The 26,830-nt window shown below is 46.2% G+C and overlaps 1 protein-coding gene and 1 pseudogene across 1 annotated transcript; both read right to left on the bottom strand.

The window, feature by feature from the left end:
* Positions 1–15,921: 15,921 nt before the first annotated feature.
* Positions 15,922–16,864, bottom strand: LOC141998879 (olfactory receptor 10A7-like; annotated as a pseudogene).
* An 8,753-nt stretch (positions 16,865–25,617) lies between these two features.
* Positions 25,618–26,574, bottom strand: LOC141998878 (olfactory receptor 6C4-like). The gene has a single exon (XM_074971850.1). It carries the CDS (start codon positions 26,569–26,571, stop codon positions 25,618–25,620), a length of 954 nt encoding a protein of 317 aa, XP_074827951.1. The 5' UTR covers positions 26,572–26,574.
* Positions 26,575–26,830: the final 256 nt, after the last annotated feature.

Here is a 26,830-nt window from a genome sequence, read left to right as displayed (position 1 = left end):
GGTGCTGAAATACCTCTATAAATCTGTCCCTCTGGGCGTCAGGTCCCCGTCTGTGAAGCAGGGGCAATAGCACCTCACAGGGAGGTGGGAAGATAGCTACATTCAGTTCCATGAGGTGCCCAGATACCCTGGTGATGGGGGCCATACAAAGAGCTAAGATAGCAGTGACCTGAGAGGTCTTTCCTTCTTCCAAATTCTGTTGGGTTGGGAGTTTAAGAAAGATCATTGCCAAATTCCCCTTAGGTTCCAATGGAATTAGTTACCTAGCAAACTTACATGGCTTCAAGAAGCAGGGAGGAAAAGGTTGATTTACCTCCATCAGCAGCTGGAGTCTGTCACCTCCTCACTCAGGATTTCAGACACTGTGATCCAGGTTATTCAGTCCCTCTTCTCTCCCCACTGCGTTCATGTACTTCCATGTTCCCAGTAAATTAAACATAGCCTAGATGGGCTACCATGGCTCTGTTATATCTGATAATGTGCCATGTGCTTCATACCCTCCACCAAATGGGGAGGATCTTTTCTGATTCACTAAATATCCTTCTGTGGGAAGGTGCAGTCTCTTGAGGCACATCTACTGTGGGGAACGTAACAGGCAAGGGAAAGTTAGTATTCAGACGTTGTCTACAAATAAACCTTAGAGTCAAATTTCTAATCTCAAAGGGAAAGTTCTGGAGAGAGAAGAAACGTCTAATCCTAAAATCACTCTTTTTAGTGGGGGAATGTTATGTTGACAGTCAAGAAATAACACTAATTCTAGAAATAAGGTTTACAGCTGAGATTTTCAGAGCTGCCTAAGCCCTGGTCTACACTAGGACTTTAGGTCGAATTTGGCTGCATTAAATCGATGTAAACCTGCACCCATCCACACGATGAAGCCCTTTATTTTGACTTAAAGGGCTCTTAAAATCGATTTCCTTACTCCACCCCTGACAAGTGGATTAGCGCTTAAATCAGCCTTGCCAGGTCGAATTTGGGGTACTGTGGTCACAATTTGACGGTATTGGCCTCCGGGAGCTATCCCAGAGTGCTCCATTGTGACCGCTCTGGACAGCACTCTCAACTCAGATGCACTGGCCAGGTAGACAGGAAAAGAATCACGAACTTTTGAATCTCATCTCCTGTTTGGCCAACGTGGCAAGCTGCAGGTGACCATGATGGAGTCCCAGACTCGCAAAAGAGCTCCAGCATGGACTGAACGGGAGGTACGGGATCTGATCGCTGTATGGGGAGAGGAATCCATGCTATCAGAACTCCGTTCCAGTTTTTGAAATGCCAAAACCTTTGTCAAAATCTCCCAGGGCATGAAGGACAGAGGCCATAACAGGGACCCGAAGCAGTGCTGCGTGAAACTGAAGAAACTGAGGCAAGCCTACCAGAAAACCAGAGAGGCGAACGGCCGCTCCGGGTCAGAGCCCAAAACATGCCGCTTCTATGATGAGCTGCATGCCATTTTAGGGGGTTCAGCCACCACTACCCCAGCTGTGTTGTTTGACTCCTTCAATGGAGATGGAGGCAACACGGAAGCAGGTTTTGGGGATGAGGAAGATGATGATGAGGTTGTAGATAGCTCACAGCAAGCAAGCAGAGAAACCGGTTTTCCCGACAGCCAGGAACTGTTTCTCACCCTGGACCTGGAGCCAGTACCCCCCGAACCCACCCAAGGCTGCCTCCTGGACCCGGCAGGCAGAGAAGGGACCTCCAGTGAGTGTACCTTTTAAAATACTATACATGGTTTAAAAGCAAGCATGTGAAAGGATTAATTTGCCCTGGCATTCGCGGCTCTCCTGGATGTACTCCCAAAGCCTTTGCAAAAGGTTTCTGGGGAGGGCAGCCTTATTGCATCCTCCATGGTAGGACACTTTACCACTCCAGGCCAGTAACACGTACTCGGGAATCATTGTACAACAAAGCATTGCAATGTATGTTTGCTGGCGTTCAAACAACATCCGTTCTTTATCTCTCTGTGTTATCCTCCGGAGAGAGAGATATAATTCATGGTCACCTGGTTGAAATAGGGTGCTTTTCTTCAGGGGACACTCAGAGGTGCCCATTCCTGCTGGGCTATTTGCCTGTAGCTGAACAGAAATATTCCCCGCTGTTAGCCACGGGGAGCGGGGAGGTTTGAGGGGGTAGCCACGCGGTGGAGGGAGGCAAAATGCGACCTTGTAACGAAAGCACATGTGCTATGTATGTAATGTTAACAGCAAGGTTTACCCTGAAAGAGTGTAGCCACTGTTTTATAAAATGTGTCTTTTTAAATATCGCTGTCCCTTTTTTTCCCCCTCCACCTGCTGCATGTGTTTCAATGATCACAGGATCTTCTCCTTCCCAGAGGAGAGTGAAGATTAGAAAGAAAAAAAACGCACTCATGATGAAATGTTCTCTGAGCTCATGCTGTCCTCCCACACTGACAGAGCACAGATGAATGCGTGGAGGCAGACAATGTCAGAGTGCAGGAGAGCACAAAATGACCGGGAGGAGAGGTGGCGGGCTGAAGAGAGGTCTGAAGCTCAAATGTGGCGGCAGCTTGATGAGAGGAGGCAGGATTCAATGCTGAGGCTGCTGGAGGATCAAACCAATATGCTCCAGTGTATGGCTGAGCTGCAGCAAAGGCAGCTGGAGCACAGACTGCCACTACAGCCCCTGTGTAACCAACCGCCCTCCTCCCCAAGTTCCATAGCCTCCACACCCAGACGCCCAAGAACGCGGTGGGGGTCCTCCGGCCAACCAGCCACTCCACCACAGAGGATTGCCCAAAAAACAGAAGCATTCAATAAATTTTAAAGTTGTAAACTTTTAAAGTGCTGTGTGGCCTTGTCCTTCCCTCCTCCACCACCCCTTCTGGGCTACCTTGGTAGTCATCCCCCTATTTGTGTGATGAATGAATAAAGAATGCATGAATGTGAAGCAACAATGACTTTATTGCCTCTGCAAGTGGTGATCGAAGGGAGGAGGGGAGGGTGGTTAGCTTACAGGGAAGTAGAGTGAACCAAGGGGCGGGGAGTTTCATCAAGGAGAAACAAACAGAACTGTCACACCGTAGCCTGGCCAGTCATGAAACTGGTTTTCAAAGCTTCTCTGATGCGTACCGCGCCCTCCTGTGCTCTTCTAACCGCCCTGGTGTCTGGCTGCGCGTAACCAGCAGCCAGGCGATTTGCCTCAGTCTCCCACCCCGCCATAAACGTCTCCCCCTTACTCTCACAGATATTGTGGAGCGCACAGCAAGCAGTAATAACAGTGGGAATATTGGTTTTGCTGAGGTCTAAGCGAGTCAGTAAACTGCGCCAGCGCACCTTTAAACGTCCAAATGCACATTCTACCACCATTCTGCACTTGCTCAGCCTGTAGTTGAACAGCTCCTGACTACTGTCCAGGCTGCCTGTGTACGGCTTCATGAGCCAGGGCATTAAGGGGTAGGCTGGGTCCCCAAGGATAACTATAGGCATTTCAACATCCCCAACCGTTATTTTCTGGTCTGGAATAAAGTCCTTTCCTGCAGCTTTTGAAACAGACCAGAGTTCCTGAAGATGCGAGCGTCATGTACCTTTCCTGGCCATCCCACGCTGATGTTGGTGAAATGTCCCTTGTGATCCACCAGAGCTTGCAGCACTATTGAAAAGTACCCCTTGCAGTTTATGTACTTGCCAGCTTGGTGCTCCGGTGCCAAGATAGGGATATGGGTTCCGTCTATGGCCCCACCACAGTTAGGGAATCCCATTGTAGCAAAGCCATCCACTATGACCTGCACATTTCCCAGAGTCACTACCCTTGATATCAGCAGATCTTTGATTGCGTGGGCTACTTGCATCACAGCAGCCCCAACAGTAGATTTGCCCACTCCAAATTGATTCCCAACTGACCGGTAGCTGTCTGGCGTTGCAAGCTTCCACAGGGCTATTGCCACTCACTTCTCAACTGTGAGGGCTGCTCTCATCTTGGTATTCATGCGCTTCAGGGCAGGGGAAAGCAAGTCAAAGTTCCATGAAAGTGCCCTTACGCATGCGAAAGTTTCGCAGCCACTGGGAATCATCCCAGACCTGCAACACTATGCGGTCCCACCAGTCTGTGCTTGTTTCCCGAGCCCAGAATTGGAGTTCCACAGCATGAACCTGCCCCATTAGCACCATGATGCATGCATTGGCAGGGCCCATGCTTTCAGAGAAATCTGTGTCCATGTCCTGATCACTCACTTGACCGCGCTGACGTCGCCTCCTCGCCCGGTATCGCTCTGCCAGGTTCTGGTGCTGCATATACTGCTGGATAATGCATGTGGTGTTTAATGTGCTCCTAATTGCCAAAGTGAGCTGAGCGGCCTCCATGCTTGCCTTGGTATGGCGTCCGCACAGAAAAAAGGCGTGGAACGATTGTCTGCCGTTGCTCTGACGCAGGGAGGGGCGACTGATGACATGGCTTACAGGGTTGGCTTACAGGGAATTAAAATCAACAAAGGGGGTGTCTTTACATCAATGAGTATTTCAGGCAGGACTTCACGGAGGGTTCCAATAAGAAATGGTGCACCTAAGTAATTGTTCTTATTGGAACAAGCAGGTTGGTCTGGCCTCTGATTGATACATGGCTAGATTTACCTCGCTGCACTTTCTCTGTGAGTGACTGCAGTGTGACCTAGAGGAATGAGTCCCCTAGATGGGGGAGGGGGGAAGCAAATGAGTACAAAATAAATCTGGTCTATTGCTTGTTTTGATCCACTCCATCTATCTTTTACATCTTTGGCTGGCAGCAGACGGTGCAGAAGGACTGCAAGCCATCCACATCTCATGGCTGCTCGGCAGAAGATGGTACAGTAGGACTGCTAGCAATCTGTATCGACTGCCTGCTCACCATAAGATGGTTCAATAGGACTGACTGCAGGACTAAAGAGAATGACCTGGTCAAGTCACTCCAAATTTAGTCCCTGCGCCCATGTCTGCCCAGGGCTCCTGATCGACATCACAGAGGCGACCAGGAGCACCTCGGACATGACGATGACAGCTACCAGTCCTACTGTACCATCTGCTGCCACAAGGCAATGGGTTGCTGCCATGTAGCAATGCAGTACCACGTCTGCCAGCACCCAGGAGACATACGGTGACGGTTACCTGAGCGGGCTCCATGCTTGCTGTGGTATGGCGTCTGCACAGGTAACTCAAGAAAAAAAGGTGCGAAACGATTGTCTGCTGCTGCTTTCACGGAGGGAGGGAGGGAACGGGGGCCTGATGATATGTACCCAGAACCACCCGCGGCAATGTTTTAGCCCTATCAGGCATTGGGATCTCAACCCAGAATTCCAATGGGCAGTGGAGGCTGCGGGAACTGTGGGATAGCTATCCACAGTGCAACACTCCGGAAATCGACTCTAGCCTTGGTACTGTGGAAGCAATCCACCGAGTTAATGCACTTAGAGCATTTTCTGTGGGGACACACACTCGAATATATAAAACAGATTTCTAAAAAACCTACTTCTATAAATTCGACCTAATTTTGTAGTGTAGACATACCCTCAGTGACTTTCTAAAACTTCCTCAAAGTTTGAAAAGTTGCAAAAAAGTGGCAAAGTAACAGACTTGAATTTTTCCTCTTCCCTCTCTAACTTCTTCAAAGTTGCAGAAGTTCAGAGTGGGAAAAGGAAAAAGGATAAAAAGGAAACGTGAAAAACCAAAACCCTTAGACATGATAGTGGCACATTTTCAGAATCCTGTGAGTTTATATCCCTTCTAAATGAACGACTTTGCTCGTGTGGATATTAATGGAGATTTTATTGTTCAGTTTTCAGAATGTCACTAAACAGATTGAATCAATATCCATTAGCAGAGAAATCCAAAAGTTAGGGATGATCATATAGCAACATAAAAACTGATCTGCATGGTACAACACAAATGAAATCAAACAAACGTCTGCCTAAAAAGGCTTCAGAGGTGAGGTTTTGGACTGGCAAAGCCACATTCATGGAGCATTGGGTTCTGCTGGGGAAGAGGGGAAACTTTTGAAGGGAAGCCTGTCTGCACACCTCCATTTGCCAGACTCCTCCTGGGGAGCTGACATACCCATTACAAGCCACGAGTGATGGCTCCTTGGAGCCGATTCTGGGGAGCAAGGCTAAATCTGGTTTTAACCAGATGCATCAGGATCTATACACAAATCTGAGTCTGACTTAACAGCACATTGCTGTATCAGTTTTGCTCACACACTTTCAAATGTCATTGATAGAGCTGGGCAAATCATGGGGTTTTCAGTTCACTGGCAATTTCAGAAAAGAATATATATCCGTATAGTTTCTGGTCAAACCGAAAGTGACACAGTGAACTGAAAAGTCAAAGAAAAAAAAAAGTTGAGCTGAAAAAAACCAAAACGGGAACCTTTGACTGGAAACGTCTCTGAGATGTTGTAACAAGAGGAAACGCTTAATTTTGTCCCAAATTTTTTTGTTTTGCATTTCAGGAATTTTGACAAGGGCAAAGCAAGAGATTCACAAACCAGCTGGAGGAGAAGGCTGAAGTCGCTCACTTATAAGCTTTAGTCCAGTGGCTAAGGTGCTCAGCTGGGGTGTGGAGACCCAGGTTCCACTCCCCCTGTGGCCACACGAGAAGAGATTTGAATAGGGATCTCTAACGTTGCAGGCAAATGCCCTAGACACTGAGCCAAGGGGTGTTCTCAATCTCTCCTCTCGGAGCCATTCCACTAAATAATTAAGTCATCTTTGGGGCATGGACTTCTCACCCACACCCTAAGTGACAGCCCTAGCCACTGGGCTAGAGAGTCACTTTCACAGGCTGTCCTTGGCCCAAATGACCATCCATTGACAGAGTCTTTCATAATGACAATGAATAGTAATGTGGCCAGAAAAGGAGAGTAAAGGCTGGTCTACACTACAAAGTTAAACTCACCTAACTACATTGCTCAGGGCTGTGAAAAATTTCATGCCCTGTCTGATGTAGCTAATCCAGCCTAAACCTCACTGTGGTCACCAGAAGAGTTCTGCAGTCGACCTGCCTACCGCCTCTTGGAGAGGTGGATTTTACTACAGCGACAGAAGAACCCCGTCCGTCGTTGTAGTAAGTGTCTACACGACAGCAGCGCAGCTACAGCGGAGCAATTCCAGTGTAGACGTGGCCTTAGAACGATTCTGCAGCCTGGTAGTTCAGCATCAACCTCCATTGTATGAATGCCACTGCCCCAGTTTGTGTTCTCGCGCCAATGTCTGGGCTGGTAGCCAGAAGGCGATGGGGGCATTTGAATATAAATGTTTTTAAATGTATCGTTTTTAAAGTTTAACAAATGCTGTATCCTCATTATCTTGGAGAGTTTGTTTTATCTCCCCCAGATACAGACCATGGCAGACACAGAAGGGGGAAATCAAACGTCCATCACAGAATTCATCCTCCTGGGACTCAGGAATCTCCCAGAGCTGCAGATCCTTCTCTTCCTGCTATTTCTAGCAATCTGCATAGTGACTGTGGCTGGGAACATCTTCATTGTTACGCTAGCTGTGGCTGATCAGCATCTTCACACACCCCCATGTACTTCTTCCTGGGGAACTGGTCCTGCCTGGAGACCTGCTACATTTCTGCCCTCCTGCCGAGTATGCTGGCCAGTCTCCTGACTGGGGACAGAACCATTTCAGTCAGAGGCTGTATGACAATTTTATTTTGTTAGTTTCTTTGGGGCTACAGAATGTTCTCTTAGCTGCAATGTCTTATGATCGGTATTTAGCAATATGCAAACCACTGCATTATGCAGCCCTTATGAATAGCAGTTTATGCCAACAGCTAGCAAGTGGGTCTTTGATAAGTGGGCTTCTGGCTGGCACCACACCAATGTCCTTTACATCACAATTATCTTTGTGGCCCCAATAAAAATCAACATTTCTTCTGTGAATCTACAAAAATAATAAATCTCTGCTGCAGTGACACCTACCAGATAGAGCTTGTAACCACCATCCTGGCTGCTTTACTCACTCTGCCCCCATTTGCATTAACCCTGGCATCCTATGTGTGTATCATCTCCACCATCCTGAGAATCCCTTCCACCACTGGGAGGCAAAAGGCTGCTCTACCTGCTCCGCTCACCTCATCGTGAGACCATAATCACTGTATCTGCTACCAAAACCCAACACACTGAGAGACCTGAACAAAGTGTTCTCTGTCTGCTACACAATTCAGACTCCCATGGCCAATCCCTTCATGTACAGCCTGAGAAACAAAGATGAAGGAAACCCTGAGAAAAATTGTCAGTAAGTGTGTAGATCAGTGGTTCTCAACCTTTTTGGGCTCCGGACCCATTTGTAAATGTTTATAGCCTGTCGCTACCCAGTAAACAGGCTGTGGGGGAGGCCCTAGGGTGGTTTTGGTTGGGTCCTGCCCCCCAGGGTAGTTGGGGTGAGTACTGGGCAGGACCCAAAGTGGCGGCTTCTGCAGCTCCTGCGCTGCAGGGCTGGCTGGGCTGGGCTTGGCTCTCCGCTCTGGGCATTGCAACCTCCGGGATTGCAGCGCTGCTCAGGTTTGGCCCCGCCCCCTGACTGGACCAAATCTGTGTGACCAGAGGTGTGACCTGGCTCATGGGGGTGCAGTGCCACTCACTCAGATTTGGCCTACCTGGACTCCTGCCATCATGACGGCTGGATCAAACCTGAGTGGTGCTGGGACCCCAGAACAGAGCTGATACTAGGCGTAAGCAGACTAAGGAATCGCTTAGGGCCCCGAGCAGCTCAAGGGGGCCCCTATTAGTTATTAGTATATGTGCTGTGGGGGGGTCCCCCCAAATATTCCTGCTTAGGGCCCCCAATGGGCTAGCACCACCTCTGCCCCAGAGCTTGCAGTGCCTGGAGCAGGGGGACGAGCCCAGCCAGCCCTGTGGGACAGGAGCTGCCACCCCACCTTTGAAACATTCTGGTGACAATTTTTGGTCTCGACCCACAGGTTGAGAAACCCTGGTCTAGATTGTCTGAGAATTCAGAAATCTCACTTAAAAAAAAAAAGACGAAATGGTGACGAGCGCAGCTGCTTTGCTGTTTGATACTCAGATGCTGTGTAGCCCTTACTTCTCGCTCAGTCTTTGGTCACGTGCGCTTATAACATTTGCGGATGTGCAAAGATTTAAACAGGTAAGAGGAGTCAGTACTGGGATCATTACAGTCAGAATAAACTTGAACTGTAGTTTACCTGCTGAATTTGGATAATGATATTTTGGTGAATTGTAGCCAGAGCTATACTGGTATAAGGAATCTTTGCATTGCTGTAACTGCCAGGTATAAGGGCTTGTGCCAGTATAATTATATTGGTTAAAAAAAAAATCACACCCCTAACAGACAAAGTTATACTGGTATGAAATCAAGCACAAACTAGAATAAGGTTGGTGGGCAGAGCTATCCCTGAAAGTCTTCCTACCTCAGACATGGCTTTTACCAGCAAGAAAGTGATTTTGCTTGTAGAACTTAAATAGATGGGTTTTCTGAAAGAAATAAGCTATATTTGTAAGAGCACATTTTTTGTTATATCCCGGTCTACGCTAGGGATTTTGCTGGGGTAGAAGCATCATTAAAAAAAACTAACCAACATTACTATACTGGTAAACATTTCTGTTTAGACCTGGCCAGAGATACAACTGTATTATACAATGGCTACTGGGTAGCAGCAGAGGGTAATGAAAGGAGAAAGGACCATTTTACTCTGGGAATACCCCTAGATGACAGGAGATAAGGAAGAGGGAACAGGCTGTTATACTGTGTAATGACTGCTAGAGGAGAGTGGAAGATAAGGACAATGGAAAGGGGCAGCTGCACTCTACATTTGCTGCCACTGGGTGTGTTACTGGCACCCATTGAGAGTCAAGAGAAAAGGACACCTACAGAAAAGCGTTCTCAGCCGTGGTGCTGTGGCTGCTAGATAGCCAGGCAGCACCAACGATAAAGACAATGTACTGTGCACTAGGTGACGGCACAGGGTAAGGGATACATATGGGGGAGTCTATTGTGGAAAATAGATAGTGAGCGAGACATAAGAAGCCATCAGTGAGAGCCGGGAGGATTCTGTAGAGGGTAAAGAAGAGGAAAGGATGAACTATACTTCGGCTTCGAAGAACTAGATTTTTCTTGGTAAATGTTGATTTCACCCAACACAAACTGATGAAAAAAAAATTTCCATTGATGACCATTGAAATTTACAGATCGGCAAAGAACGAAAAATGCTGCTTGAGAACTTAGAGTTTGATTTAAGGATATTTACTTGGTATATTTTGACACGGGATGTTAAAAATTTGTGTTTTAACAGTTTAAAGCTTTAACTTTTTGAATCTCAACAACTGCTGTAATTAAATAACTATTGACTGACCCACCCACGGTCTGATCCCCCATAATTTTCTGCAACTGAAAATGTATTCAAGTATTTTTTATTTTTATGGATTAAATCAATATTATCCATTGAAACAAATAAAAACCGACTTCTGCCAAGCCTAGCGTTAGGTGCCCTTTTCTCTTGCATTACTCTCAGCTCTCACCTTGTCCCAGTAGCAGAGATGCCCCACTCCTTTGGGACACTGCTTTGCCATCTTAGGTCCATTAGACATTGTAGCAGCATAAATAGTATAAAAGTTGCAATGTTGCTACCTAGTGACTGTTACACAATGCAGCCACTTAGCGAAGGGATGTCAATCCAGAGCCCTCTCAAGGGGTCATTATTCAACATAACATTTTCATTGCTTTCCCAACACCATCAGCCTGTGCCATGCCATTGAAACCTGGGGCCTGAGCTATTTAGCACCTGGGACAAGGAGCACGCAGCATCCTTACCCTTCTGAGCATTCCTCCACCCAGGGTCCTCATCTCTCAAGCGGTTCCCAAGTTCACAATCTGGGAGTTCCCACAAATATCCCACTTTGCATCTCTACACTCAGCCTGTATCCAACACAATCTACGAGAGTGGGGAGTAAATGTTCTATGCATCCCCTCTCCCACAGAGTTCAGGTAGACAATTACCCAGGTAGAGTCACTCATGGCCCACAGATAGAGCATGGAGACATTTTTTCAGTGAATGGTAAATTTGCCAAAAAAAAAAAAATGCATTTTTCAGGGCAGCGAAACTATTCAGGAATTCAGGTTGAATTTGGTGAAGAGTTTGGGGGAAAAAAATTGGGAATGTCTTGAAATGTTTTAAATTCACGTTGAAAAAGTTTCATTCAACTTGAATAAAATTTTTTCAGCCGTTCATTTCAGTGAGAGACTCATTTTGGTTAAAAACCAAAAAAACCTTACTAATTTAATCAGTTTTGCTGTGACACTTCCTGTAATCCCCAGTGCTGTGAAGCACCTCACCACCGCCTGCCCTCAGTGTGAGGAAGACTTGTTTGTACCTACCGGGGGTCAGCTCCCCAACTTCACCAGCCATGGGCGACACAAGCACTCCTCTCTAGGCCTATGCAGGCCCTGCTGTTACTTTACAGTTCGCGTTGGGCACATACCAATGCTCAAGGCCTCAGAGCATCCCCCTGGAGTGACCAGCCCCTGGTCCACTGGACACTTGCCATATTCACAGATCTGCTGCTTCCAAAGAACCAGAAAACCTTAGCTTAACCATTCCATCTTGGATCACCGCTCTGCTTAACACACAGCACTTACATATGTTTATAGTGAAAACAAATAGAAGTTTATTTAGCAAAGCTTAGAGATTCCAGTAGTAGCAAGTACTGGAAACAAAATGGTTACCTTAATAAAATAAAATCATAACATGTATTCTAGAGCCCAAACTTAGTTAACAAGATACATGTGTCTAGTAGAGTATTGCTCCCCCAAAATCCTTGCTGTGCTTTATAGCCAGGCTAGTGGTGACCCTCCTTTCATAAGATAAACACTGTTAACTTGTCTCCTAGGTGAAGGACTCTCAACACCCCTGCTGTTTTGTTTCTCTCCGATTTTCCAATCTCTTAACTTGCACCAGGCTCATTCTGTAAATAGGCCTCCACGGTGAGGCCTACAATATACAAATGGCCAGACAGGGAGAAAAGCATCCTGTTATCTCAGAGGTATAAAACTATAGGGTTAGAAGGGACCACAAGGGTCATCTAGTCTAACCCCCTGCCAAGATGCAGGATTTGTTTTGTCTAAACCATTCAAAACAGCTGGCTCTCCAGCCTCCTTTTGAAAACCTCCAGTAAAGGAGCTTCCACAACCTCCCTAGGCATCTGTTCCATTGTCCCACCGTTCTTACAGTTAGGAAGTATTGGAGGTGTGTCACCTCCTGGTCACCTGGCTTAACCCCAAGATGGTATTTTCAGTATAGATACATAATCCTTGTGAAATGTTTGGCTCGATAATTCTTAAGGAGTTATGACAATCCATGTGATATTGGCTCTCAGTACAGACCTCACATGCCACCCTCTGGTGAGCTCTTGTGCAGATATCCAACCCAGGGGATCCCTGTGAAACTATGCACACTCTGTGCCCTTGGCCGGTTGGCAGAGGTCCCGGTCTCATATAGGCCACCAAGCTGTAAATGTAATGATTCCCTCCGCTCTCATCGGAGAGGTTAAAGACCAGGAGTAAAATTTTCAGAAGTGCCCAAGAGCCAGATTTTCATAGAATCATAGAATATCAGGGTTGGAAGGGACCTTAGGAGGTCATCTAGTCCAACCCCCTGCTCAAAGCAGGACCAATCCCCAATCAAATCATCCCAGCCAGGGCTTTGTCAAGCCTGACCTTAAAAACTTCAAAGGAAGGAGATTCCACCACCTCCATAGGTAACGCATTCCAGTGTTTCACCACACTCCTAGTGAAAAAGTTTTTCCTAATATCCAACCTAAACCTTCCCCACTGCAACTTGAGACCATTACTCCTTGTTCTGTCATCTGCTACCACTGAGAACAGTCTAGGTCCATCCTCCTTGGAACTCCCTTTCAGGTAGTTGAAAGCAGCTATCAGATCCCCCCTCATTCTTCTCTTCCGTAGACTAAACAATCCCAGTTCCCTCAGCCTCTCCTCATAAGTCATGTGTTCCAGTCCCCTTATCATTTTTGTTGCCCTCCGCTGGACTCTTTCCAATTTTCCACATCCTTCTTGTAGTGTGGGGCCCAAAACTGGACACAGTACTCCAGATGAGGCCTCACCAATGTTGAATAGAGGGGAACAATCACGTCCCTCCATCTGCTGGCAATGCCCCTACTTATACATCCCAAAATGCCATTGGCCTTCTTGGCAACAAGGGCACACTGTTGACTCATATCCAGCTTCTCGTCCACTGTAACCCCTAGGTCCTTTTCTGCAGAACTGCTGCCAAGCCATTCGGTCCCTAGTCTGTAGCGGTGCATGGGATTCTTCCGTCCTAAGTGCAGGACTCTGCACTTGTCCTTGTTGAACCTCAGATTTCTTTTGGCTCAATTCTCCAATTTGTCTAGGTCCCTCTGGATCCTATCTCTACCCTCCAGCGTATCTACCTCTCCTCCCAATTTAGTGTCATCTGCAAACTTGCTGAGGGTGCAGTCCACACCATTCTCCAGATCATTTATGAAGATATTGAACAAAACCAGCCCCAGGACCGACCCTTGGGGCACTCCACTTGATACCAGCTGCCAACTAGATATGGAGCCATTGATCACTACCCGTTGAGCCCAATAATCTAGCCAACTTTCTACCCACCTTATAGTCCATTCATCCAGCCCATACTTCTTTAACTTGCTGACAAGAATACTGTGGGAGACTGTGTCAAAAGCTTTGCTAAAATCAAGGAACACGTCCACTGCTTTCCCTTCATCCACAGAACCAGTTATCTCATCATAGAAGGCAATTAGATTAGTCAGGCATGACTTGCCCTTGGTGAATCCATGCTGACTGTTCCTGATCACTTTCCTCTCCTCTAAGTGCTTCACAATTGATTCCTTGAGGACCTGCTCCATGATTTTTCCAGGGACTGAGGTGAGGCTGACTGGCCTGTAGTTCCCTGGATGCTCCTTCTTCCCTTTTTAAAGATGGGCACTACATTAGCCTTTTTCCAGTCTTCCGGGACTTCCCCCGATCGCCATGAGTTTTCAAAGATAATGGCCAATGGCTCTGCAATCACATCTGCCAATTCCTTTAGCACTTTCGGATGCAGCGCATCCGGCCCCATGGACTTGTGCACGTCCAGCTTTTCTAAATAGTCCCAAACCACTTCTTTCTCCACAGAGGGCTGGTCACCTTCTCCCCATGCTGTGCTGCCTAGTGCAGTAGTCTGGGAGCTGACCTTGTTCGTGAAGACAGAGGCAAAAAAAGCATTGAGTACATTAGCTTTTTCCACATCCTCTGTCACTAGGTTGCCTCCCTCATTCAGTAAGGGGCCCACACTTTCCTTGACTTTCTTCTTGTTGCTAACATACCTGAAGAAACCCTTCTTGTTACTCTTAACATCTCTTGCTAGCTGCAACTCCAGGTGTAATTTCGCCTTCCTGATTTCACTCCTACATGCCCGAGCAATATTTTTATCATCTTCCCTGGTCATTTGTCCAATCTTCCACTTCTTGTAAGCTTCTTTTTGTGCTTAAGATCAGCAAGGATTTCACTGATACATTTTAAAATGTATTTAGATGCCAATAGGACTTTCAGCAGTATCTTGGGGCCTAAACCCATTTTTGGCATGTTCTGCACCTGGATGCTTTTGAAAATTCCACTACGCACCTCAATACCTTTAAGTACATCTGGCCTCAAGCGACCTTGGCGACACAGGAACACAAATCTCATTGAGAGGCCATGGGCCTAAGAGCATCCGTCACTTCGGAAGTTGGGTTTTCAGAGCTAGGTCCACAAAGGGACTCAGGTGCCTACGGCCAGCATTTAGGCACCACTGAGAGCCTCAAAACCCCGGCTCAGCTGACACCTGATGTCATAGGTGGCTAAATCTCTGCCACTAAAGGACTGTAGGAGCCAGTCTCTGCCAGTGAACATATGCACAGCCACCTCAGTCTAGGCACTCATCTCAGACCTCACCCCCACAGGAGCCTCAAGCTAGACGTGGCCCTGCCTGTCTCACCCGCAGGGCTCCATCCGGTAGGCATGCTCCCAGCATGCCTATCCCCAACCAAAGTGGCTGGGGGGCATGAAGCCTCCATTATAACCCTGATCCCAGTGGCTCGGGCATTCAGCCAGGACGTGGGGGAGACAGGTCCAATTCCCTCCCCTCCCCTTCCCCCCCAAAGAGGAGCCATTTAAACTTGGGTTTCCCTCTTCTTGGGTGAGTTCCCCGTGCACTGGCATAGAGGGCAATCAGGTGTGGGGCTCCCTCAGAGTCTCCTGAGGACATTGTTCCACTGTGTAAAACTAATTAAACATGCATTGGGCCAGAGGAGGACTCTGCAGTCCAGTGGCTAGGACACTCGCCTGGGGTGGGGGAACCCACAGTCATATCCCTGCTCCATATTAGTTGGGGGGACTGAACCCGGGTCTCCAACAGCCTGGTGAGTTCACCCCTCCCCCCTTGGGGTTCCCAGCTGAAAATCCCAAGCAGAGGCAGTGTCGAACTCCATGGAAGAGACGGGGCTTAGGCAACACTAACTGATTTTTCCTCTTGGCTAGGTGAGGCAGCTCCTTGCTCCGCATGCTGACCTCTGGGGATCCCTTTCTTAGCTGCCTACTTCTCCCCATGCACCGTATAGGGAGCCTGGCTGCGAACTCAGGGCTGAGGTTCCCACTGGCTGGCATGGTACTAAAACTTACTCGTTGCAACACCAAAGGCCCTTCGTAGATCTAGCCCTAAGTTATTTTAGTGTATGGAATTAATCGAGATATCTACCCACATTCAGCAAGTAAAATACAGCTCAGTTTTATTCCAACAGTCCTGGTATTGATTCCTCTTATACTTTCAAAACTTTGCACATCCTCAAAATGTTATAAGCGCATATCACCAAAAATGGAGTGAGAAATAAGGTCCACATAGCATGAGTATTACACCATTTTGCCTTAAGGGATTAAAGTTTCTGAATTCTCATAAAATCCAGACACTTACTGACATTTTTTTTCAGGGCTTCCTTGACCTCGTGGTTTCTCAGGCTGTATATGAAGGGATTGGCCACAGGAGTCAGAATTGAGTAGCAGACAAAGAACGCTTTGTTCAGGTCTCTCAGTGTGTTGGTTTTTGGTAGCAGATACACAGTGAATGGTCACCATGATGAGGTGAGAGGAGCAAGTAGAAAATGCCTTTTGCCTCCCAGTGGTGGAAGGGATTCGCAGGGTGGTGGTGATGATGATGCACATATAGGATGTCAGGGTTAATGCAAAGGGGGCAGAGTGAATAAAGCTGCCAGGATGGTAACAACAAGCTCCATCTGGTAGGTGTCATTGCAGCAGGGATTTATTATTTGTGTAGATTCACAGAAAAAGTTATCAATTTCATTGGGACCACAGAAAGTAAATTCTAACACAAGAAATACTATTATGGGAATAGTCAAAAATCCACACATCCAAGATCCAGCTGCTAGCCGGAGGCATAAACTGCCATTCATAAGGGCTGCATAATGCAGTGGTTTGCATATTACTAAATACTGATCATAAGACATTGCAGCTAAGAGAGAACATTCTGTCGCTCCAAAGAAACCAAACAAATATTGTGAGGCAACCACTGACAGAAATGGTTCTGTCCCCAGTCAGGAAACTGGCCAGCATCCAGGGCAGGATGGTGGAGGTGTAGCAGGTCTCCAAGCAGGACAGATTCCCCAGGAAGAAGTACATCGGGGTGTGAAGGTGCTGATCAGCCACAACCAGCACAATGAGGAGGATGTTCCCGGCCATGATCACAAAGTAGATTGCTAGAAACAGCAGGAAGAGAAAAACCCGCAGTTTGGGGATATTCCCAAATCCCATAAGGATGAATTCTGTGATGGACGTTTGATTTCCCTGTTCCATGTCTGCCATAGGATGTATCTGGGGGAAGCGATAAACTCTACAGTACAATGAGAATGACGTTTGTTAAACTTTAATCTATTGATTCAAATGCTTCCTCTCCTTGAGGTCACAGCCCAAATGCTGGGTTGAGGACCCAGGCTGAGGTGGTGGGATTCATACAATGTAGGCTAATGATGAAGTAGGAGGCCATAGAGTTATTCACCCAGTTTTCCTAGCCCGATGAGTATTCATTGTCATCATTATGAATGGCAACAGATAGTCATTGGGCCGGGAATGGAGTATGAACGTGACTCTATAGCCTCCCTAGGATGTGGGAGAGCCAAGTTGAAGTCAGACTCCAAGGCCAGAAGGGACAAACAGCTGAACATTGGTTTGTTTTTGACTCGTCCCCAGCAGAAACCAGCCTCCTTGACTGTTTTTTCCAGTCCAAAACTGGAACGCCAAAGCCTTTTTAGGCAGGCATTTGTTTGATTTCATTTGTGCTGTACCATGCAGATCAGTTTTTATGCTGTTATGTGAGCATCATGGTGACACTTTGGGGATCACGCAAACCAGTCAGGGGTTCTGTCCCTGCCTGCCCTGCAACCTTGGGTGCCTTAATGCTTTGCCAGCTCTGGCAGAGCCCTGACCGCAGTAGCCAGCCCATAAGAATAAAGCTCTCACCCTGGCTACCATCAGCCTTGCAGGGTAAGCCCCCTTAAATGACACCCGCAAACCCAGAGATTAAGGGGCACCTTTCCCCCTTCTTAACAGCTAAGCTTTCCTCAATTTGCACAACAGAGACCCTTGCTGGGGTAAAAATAAACATGAGATTTATTTAATAGAAAAATTGTGGATTCATATGTAACCCTTCTGCCCATCAGAGTTGGCAGCAACAAGGGCCAGGTTCAGTATCTAGGGATTCCATTCCAATAACACAATGCAAAACCGGCTCGAGCCCCCACCCAGTGACCTGGGACAAATGTATACCACCCCCGCTGGGCGCCTCAAGAGGCAATACTTCCCCTCTCGCAAGCACAGAGTCTGAGTGTAGCAAAAGCCTTTTAATAAAGGAGGGAAACAATGTGGCATTAAGTTGGGGAAACACCACAAACAGGATTCACAACACAACCCATGAGCAAAAAACCCACCCCAAGCAAATTGGGGCATGTCCTTTCCCTTTGGTTCTTGAGTCCAGCAACCCCAAATCACCCAAAGTCCAAAAAGTCCAACGACCCAGAAGTCTCTGTCCCTGGTCAGGGCAGCCCCGGAGTTCGAAAGTTTATCTGCAGAATTTTACCTCCCAACCTGGGTGGAGTGGGGGGGGCGAGGGAAGAGGTAAGGGGCACCTTACATGATCTGAAGTTGACTACCTTGCAGCTCCATAGGGCTTAACTCTGCTCCACTCCACAAGCCAATCCACTCCACCAGCTGCCCCACGAACTGCTCCGCTCCGCTTCCCACAAGCAGTTCCTGCCATCCCACAAACTGCTCTACAATGTATCTTCAGGCTCCCCCACTACTTAACACAACACTCAGTGATTTCAGCTCTTAGTCAGTTTAGCTCTTTTGTGATTTCAGCTTGTAGTAGGGGAGCCTCAGTGCTGGTGCACCATTAGCCCAAAGTGAATTCAGCTCATCAGCTTGTAACTAGACTCCTAATAGGATCAACATTAGCTCTGATATTCCACAGTGGAGAAAGGAGAAAGTGCAATTAGCATGTAAGGCCCTCACCAGGAGGCCTATATTACTAAATATTAATACCTGTCCCCAGCCTCTTGCTATTCACTGGGTTTTGGAACCCATGACCCTTGCCTAACGAGTGCTGCTTAGTTGATGGTGAGTCCCTCCACCATAACAAAAGGCCAAGTACAGTTCCATTGTCCTTGATTCTCATAATCAGGGTAATAACAATTTATTCTTCCTGCCCCAATAACAGAGAAACTGGGGATCCCACAGCAGCCAAAGTGACCATTTGGGCAGCTATGGCCTCATTTTAGGCAGGGTGGGTGTGCCTATACAAAGGAGATCAGCCCCTGAAGTTCTTCTCCACAACTTGCCACATCTCACCACCAGAAGTCAGGGTGGAGCTCATTCTGACTCTGCTTACACATAGATGAAATAGCAAGGGAAATAAACTTATACAAGCCATGCAGAAAAAACAGAGATGCAACATCAACCTTTAAAATGTCAAATTAGATAAAAATCCCTTTTCTAATAAAAGATTTTCCCAGCATATTCCCTAACTTTAGGGGGATTCAGCATGTCACAGACAGCACCCACCAAGTGACTGTCCCTCAGTTACTGGAGAGATTTCACTTGAAACCCCTTCAACAAGAATTTCAGATTGTTCCCCCTACGGCTTGGTCTCAGACTAGGGTGGTTCATGGTTAGTCAGAGCAGGGGAAATGCCCTCTACTTGATCACCAGGATGTCTCAGTGTTTTCCCCTTAAGTGTAAGGGTCCACCATTTGTCTTTTCCTGGGTTGTACAATGCCAGGTGCTTTGAGCTAGTCACATCTGGGGAGGGGCAGGCAGCCCCTCTCTACCAGAATGGCCACTGCGAGGTGGAGCTGAAATTGTAATAACCTGTGCTCAGAACCTATATGCATACTCATAACCATAGTCTGTATACATATCTCGGTGATTAAGTTTAGAGCATTACAAGATTTTATCAACAACCTTACTCAACATATTTTTATGTACAACTCCACAATATGCAATCAGTTGGTTTAACTGCTTGTTTTTAAAGTTTCTATTCTCCCCTTGAGGTGTCTGAACCCTGGTTGCCACAATCAGTGATTAACTTTTCAAATTCTCTGCTAATAGATATTGTTGATTCAAACTGCTTAGTGAGATTCTGAAACGGCATGATAAAAATATCCATTAAAATCTCTACTAGCAAAGTTATACATTTACAGGGGATAGAAGCTTACAGGATTCAGAAAACATGCCAACTATCATGTCTAAAGTTTGTTCACAATTCCTAGTTCTTCCCCCCATAATTTTGAAAGAGTTACAGAGAGATAAAAGGAAAAATGAAAGCCTGTTACTTTGCCACATAATAATTTTTCAAAGTTTGAGGAAGTTTTGGAAAGTGTCATAAATATAAAGGGAAGGGTAAACACCTTTAAAATCCCTCCTGGCCAGAGGAAAAACCCTTTCACCTGTAAAGAGTTAAGAAGCTAGGATAACCTCGCTGGCACCTGACCAAAATGACCAATGAGGAGACAAGATACTTTCAAAAGCTGGGAGGAGGGAGAGACAGAGTCTGTCTGTGTGATGCTTTTGCCTGGGACAGAACAGGAATGGAGTCTTAGAATTTAGTAAGTAATCTAGCTAGATATGCGTTAGATTATGATTTCTTTAAATGGCTGAGAAATTAAGCTGTGCTGAATAGAATGGATATTCCTGTCTGTGTGTCTTTTTGTAACTTAAGGTTTTGCCTAGAGGGATTCTCTATGTTTTGAATCTAATTACCATGTAAGGTATTTACCATCCTGATTTTACAGAGGTGATTCTTTTTATTGTTACTTTTATTAAAATTCTTCTTTTCAAGAACTGAATGCTTTTTTTTTTCATTGTTCTTAAGATCCAATGGTTTGGGTCTGTGGTCATCTATGCAAATTGGTGAGGATTTTTACCAAACCTTCCCCAGGAAGTGGGGTGCAAAGGTTGGGAGGCTTTTTGGGGGGAAAGATGTTTCCAAACAACGCTTTCCTAGTAAAATAAACCCAGATAAACGTTTGGTGGTGGCAGTGGAAGTCCAAGGGCAAAGGGTAAAATAGTTTGTACCTTGGGGAAGTTTTAACTTAAGCTGGTAAAAGTAAGCTTAGGAGGTTTTCATGCAGGTCCCCACACCTGTAGCCTAGAGTTCAGAGTGGGGGAGGAACCTTGACAGAAAGTTACCAAGTGACAAAAAGAAAAAAGAATAAAAGACGGAAAAGAGCAAGGGGAAGTGACGCTATATATTTTCTAGCACACCACAGTTTAAAAACAAAATCACCAAAAGATTTTAAAAAATGCAAACTTCTTCCTGATTAATGGAAGTAACTTTCAAATGTCAACATTTTTAATGAAACTGGTTTTCCATTTTCCAATCAATTCTAGTGATCATTTAGCAGAGAGAGAGAGAGCAACCTGATTGCCTAGGTAGCTTCTTACCAATCTGTTGCTGAAGTCCTTCAGTCTCTCTAGCAGCTAACTTACCTATTGGCTGTGCAGCCCTTTTATCTCTGCAGCTGTTGGGGGGCCACTGATCAGTCCCAGCTGAGCAGGCAGGCAGTATCCCTATTAACCCTTTAGTGGTATCCCCTGACAGACAGGTTCAGTCGCGGTGCCTGGCAGCAGCAGCAGGATGAGGGATAGCGCTCACCTGAGACCCAGGATATTCAGCCTCCAGTAGATGAGCTTGGATCGCTCAGTGTTGATGACCAGGAGTCACGTTCTTCTCTCACTTCTCTCCAGAAATTGGGTTCTCTCAATAAAGAGACCCACGTGGCCCTGAAGAGACAAGCAGTTGCTGAGATCTCCCTTGGAGAATGTTGTCCTCTCTCTATTGGCAGAGCACTCTCGCCTCCTCAGATTTGTATCCTCTGAGGGAGAAGGTTGTGTCTCCCCAATGCTACTTTTGAGGGGCATTTCCCTCCACTGAGTGCGGGGAGCTGCAGCTGGGGTTGCGACACAGACGGCATAAACACCAGTGCTGGTGAAATCAGCCTGCTTGGCCCAAAGTTCTCTCCTCTCGGGGAGAGTCTTCTAGCCCAAATGGTAATCGCAGCCTGGGCCTCCCAGTGCATTCACTCCCAGGGCAGCCCAGTCATCCAGTCCAGTTACTGGTGCCCCACCAGCGATTTACTGGGACAAGACCAGGTGCACGGAGCAAGGATCTTCCACCATAAGCTAGCTTCAGCTGGGGACCCTACAGGCTTGTCTACACAGGGAATAATGCCAGTACAAATACACCACTATCGCAATACTGGCAAAACTCCCCATGTGGAAACACTTATTCTGGACTCAGAGCGCCATTTTCTGGTTCAGCTTATTTTGCTTTGAAAGTGACGCCAGCTACACTGGGGGAAAGCCAGCTTCATGCAGAATAAGGGTGTCCCGATGGGGCGTTACACTGGTGTAGCTGTCCCTGTATCAGGATGCTGGTCACATTCCCCATATAGACAAGCCCGACAGCATCAACTTAAGTCGCAAAAGATCTGCGTTTAGGTCAGGCTCAGCTAAATCTGATCACTTTCCCCACCTCCACCATCACTGAGCAGGCAGGGTCGGGCTCTCATTAGTCATTGTGAGACGGCCCCTCCCTGAGTGTCTCTCTTCATCTCCATCACTGGGGCATTCCATCACTCTCCTTTCTGCTCCACTTCCACCTAGTGGTCAGTTCAGTAATAGCCTATTTAGAGGCATGAGTCCAGAGACTAGCTGTGTGGGTGAGTAATCTCAGCTCCTCTGGGTTTGTTCAGGATCCCGTTCATGAGACAGCCCTGCCTCTCCCAAAGGTACTTATCTGCCCCCCTTTGCCATAGTAGCTGGGTGACCCACAGTCTATAATGTATAGATCCTCACAACACGCCTGTGAGGTACGGAATGCCTGTTTTCTCCATTGTACAGCTGGGGAACTGAAGCACAGAAATGTCCATGGTCAAACAGGGGATCTCTGGTGGAGCCGGGACTGGAACACAGGTACCCCAAGTAGAACTGAACAAACAGCTGATTTTTGGATTCGGTGGCAGTTCCAAAAAATCAGAAAAGACAATTGCTGCAGGTTGAACCAAATCTGGAATTTTCAACAAACCAAAATGCAACAGAAAATCCACTTTGGGTTAAAAATACCACATCACTCAACTGGAAACATTTGACTTCCAGGCATTTTTAAAAGGGTCAATTCACAAGGATCTTTAGGTTCCATTCATAAAATGGGCAGTGGAGAATGGGGCCCAGCTTGCCTTTATGACCTTTGGCCCAGTGGTTTGAGTTCTAGGCTGTGATGTGCGAGACCCAGATACTAATCCCAGTCCTGGAAAGTGCCCTAACCCTAGCGACAGGCTGCTCGGGAGGGTGTCTCTCAGACTCTTCTGTTGAAGCTGTCCCACTTTGTATCAATGATGACATGTTCATTGTTGCAGGGACTTGAGTCAAGGTCTTCTATCTCCCAGCTGCATGCTCCGACCACTGGGCTCTACAGTCATTCTCATGCTTGCTCCCTGAGTTAATGACTATTGACGTATTTTATGCAAAGTGGAACAGCTTCAACAGCGAGGCTGAAAGAGATCCACCACTGAACACTCTATGGCCCGGGGTTTAGGGCACTCCCCTCAGAGACGGGAGGCTTGCATTGAAATTCCTGCTCCAGCACAGGAACTTGAAGCTGGGTCTCCAGCATTGCAGGTGAGCGTTGCAACCATTGTCTAAAACACAGACCTCGGCTGCTTTCTTCTCCTCCAGCCATTTTGTGAACAAGCCCTAAGTCTCTTTGTGAATCCAGCCCTCTCACTCCCAAAAGTATTAGGCAAATTCATGTCAGATAGTTTCAGTCAACAAAAACTGTATTTTTTTAGGTGAATAAACTGTTAAAATGAAACATTTTATCCAGTTCTAATCCCAAATGCTAGACTGATGCCCTAACCAGTAGAACACCCTTCATATCTTCCTTCTTCATGGCTTCCACCTCTTTCCCTTCTCTGTGCCCCCAATCCTCTCTCCTCAGCATATCTGCCCTCACTTCTTTTCATTTAGCCAAATGCTTCCTAACTAAACCCCACCCCAAAGCAGTAATCAGAATTAAAAACAAAAAGGCATGGCTCTTCTGTGACATTGTGAGGCTTTGACTCTCTTTCTTCTGTTTCTGTGTTGTCTCTAGGCTTGGTGGAACTGGATAATATTGATGTTTATTTTTAAACATTTTTTATTATTTGTATTGATTTAAATTTTCACAGTTGTGGGAAATTATGAGGCGGGTCAGACAGTTTTTTAATGACAGTAGCTGCTGAGATTCAAACTGTTAAAGCTTTGTAACCACTAAAACTCAAAGTCAACATCACATCACAATGTACAGAGTAAATAGCCCTAAATCAAATGCTAATTAGTTCTCAAACAGCGTTTTTCTTACTTAGCCCAACTGTAAATTTTTCACACCCCTGACTGACAAAAGTTTTACCGACAAAAGTGCTAGTGTAGACAAAGCCTGAGACTCTCTTACTCTGTGTTTGTACATTGCCCAGCAAAATGGGGCCAGGGCCAGGTTTCTGGATGGTCCTGTTACAGCATGGCCATAATACAAAGGAATAATGACAATAATATTGCTTTGTCAATAGTCATAAAAGCTGCAATTTTAGAGAATTACTGCTGCCCCGTAGTGCCCATAGTACAGGATAGCTGCTCCTTTCCCATCCCTCACCCTCTACCGGGGTAGCCATTAAACAATACAGCATCCCCTTTGTCAGCAGTTGCCTTGTTTGCCATCCAATGGCTCTTACAGTGAATAAATACCTGTTTCTCAATCCTCACCCTCTGCTTGTGAGGTCAGTATTTCATGGCCTGTAGAAAGCACAGGAGGTTAACTAATGAGAACGGGGAGGTGTTGCCCTCTCAGGTGCCGAAGGATGGTGTAGTGATAGAACCTGGAGCATGATGCAGGACATCTGCATTCAATTCCCTGCTCAACCACAGACTTTCTGTGTGGATTTGGGCATGCCCCGTAATCTACCCTGTGCCTCTGTTATACGGAGATGTGAATTCCCTACCTTCTGGCAGTGATTGTGAGGTGTCCTGTCATTTTATTTTTGTGATTCATTTTTTTAAAATTTTCATGAAGAAACAAACCATTGTTACAGCTCATACATGTTGCCCGACACTGCACATTTTACAGGCTAGCTAAAAAAAATATGCAATTATGCAACTTTGCAACTTGTCAAAACTACAAGACTAGGCAATAGAAAATCAGATGAACCTTGCCTGCGAGGGAGGGGGTAACAACAATTTTTTAAAAAGACACAAATTGGCAAAAAAAAAAATGAAATTGGGGAACGGGGGCAGGAAGTGGGAGGGAGAAAGCAGAGAGGTCCGGTGGAATGGAAGTCAGGCGTTACTTCAGCATTTTTTATCCAAAAGTATCTGGAAACAGGGCCCACATTTCTTCAAATTCATATAATTTCTTTCCATATCGACAAGCTCTTCTTTCTTGAGGTGTCCCATTGTTAATGTTGGTGAGGGCCACCTCACATACCTAGATAGAATGACTTGAACGGATCATTTCCCACCCCCCACCCCATTTGAACACACAACAGGTTATGAAAATTGTATGTGCTCTGAAAAATCTTGGTGTCTCAAGTGGGGGTCCCCAGTGGCTGAGGCACCCAAAATCAATGTATCCTTTCAAATATTTTGTCATTCAGCCCGGATTGTCAAGGGACCTAATGGAGTCAGGTAACACAACCCCATTGAAATTTAGATCCCTAACCCCCTTAGGATCCTTTGATAATCCCAGTGTAAATTGTTCTTTTATTTTATATTCTTACTTGAGCTTAGTGTATGGAATTGCCTAACTCGAACCAAGTGTAATACAGTTCAATTTTATTCTGAATGTAAAGATCCTGGTATTGACTGATCTCACGTTTCATATATTTGCACATCCTCAAATATTATAGCAGCACATTCCCAAAGGCCTAGCCAGAACAAGGGACCACCCAGAATCTGTTTCTATAAAACAATAAGCCAGCTCTGCATCTCCCCATTTCCCCTTAATACAGTAAGAAATAAAAACCTTGTGATTTCTATTTTCTTGTAAAATCTACACATTTACTGACAATTTTTCTCAGGGCCTCTTTCACCTCTTTGTTTCTCAGGCTGTATATGAAGGGATTGGCCATAGGTGTCAGAATTGTGTAGCAGACAGAGAACACTTTGTTTAGGTCTCTTAGTGTGTTGGTTTTTGGTAGCAGATACACAATGATCAGGGTCCCATAGAAAATGGTCACCACAATGAGGTGAGAGGAGCAGGTAGAAAATGCCTTTTGCCTCCCAGCGGTGGAAGGGATTCTCAGGATGGTGAAGATGATACACACGTAGGACATCATGGTTAATACAAATGGAGGCAGAGTGAATATAGCAGCCAGGATGGTAATGACAAGCTCTATCTGGTTGGTGCCATTGCAGCAGAGATTTAACATTTCTGTGGATTCACAGTAGAAATGATCAATTTCATTGGGGCCACAGAAAGTTAATTGTAACATTAGAACTATTACTATGATAACAGCCAGAAATCCATTTATCCAAGATCCAGCTGCTAACTGCAGGCAGAACCTGGTATTCATGAGGGCTGCATAATGGAGCGGTTTGCATATCGCCAAGTACCGATCATATGACATCACTGCTAGCAGATAGCATTCTGCAGCAGCAAAGAAACTAACAAAATAAAATTGTGTCATACAACCACTAACAGAAATGGTATTGTCCCCTGTCAGGAAACTGGCCAGAACCCTGGGCAGGAGGGTGGAGGTGTAGCAGGTCTCCAAGCAGGACAAGTTCCCCAGGAAGAAGTACATGGGGATGTGAAAGTGCCGATCAGCCACCACTAGCGCAACAATGAGGATGTTCCCGGCCAAGGTCACAATGTAGATCACTAGAAACAGCAGGAAGAGTAGGGCCAGCAGTTCAGGAAGCTCCCTGAATCCCAGGAGGACGAATTCTGTGATGGACGTTTGATTCCTCCCTTCTGTGTTTGCCATGGGGTGTATCTAGGAAGGATAAAAAATGAGGAAGAGAAAAATACGTCTTGGAGATGATTGGCAAAAACATACTTAAGCTTTAACCCAGCAAAGAAGAAGTTGAGGGGAAGGAAGCCCCCTGGTTTGATAATGGAGTTGCAGGAACAGAGCTGGCTGGCATGTTGACTCTTTGAATATATTATCGTAAGTTTTATGCAGCAGATTTAACGAAACATCAACATCTCTCGAATCGGACCAGGAACCCAGTTGCTATGTTGAA

This window comes from Natator depressus, chromosome 14 (assembly GCF_965152275.1).
Source record: "Natator depressus isolate rNatDep1 chromosome 14, rNatDep2.hap1, whole genome shotgun sequence".
Lineage (NCBI taxonomy): Eukaryota > Metazoa > Chordata > Testudines > Cheloniidae > Natator > Natator depressus.
The sequence above is the reverse complement of the archived record's forward strand: the minus strand, read 5'-3'. Positions and strand labels throughout refer to the sequence as shown.

Bases quoted from the DNA above. Each gene is read 5' to 3' on its own strand.
- LOC141998878 (XM_074971850.1), bottom strand. From the start codon at position 26,571: ATGGCAAACACAGAAGGGAGGAATCAAACGTCCATCACAGAATTCGTC.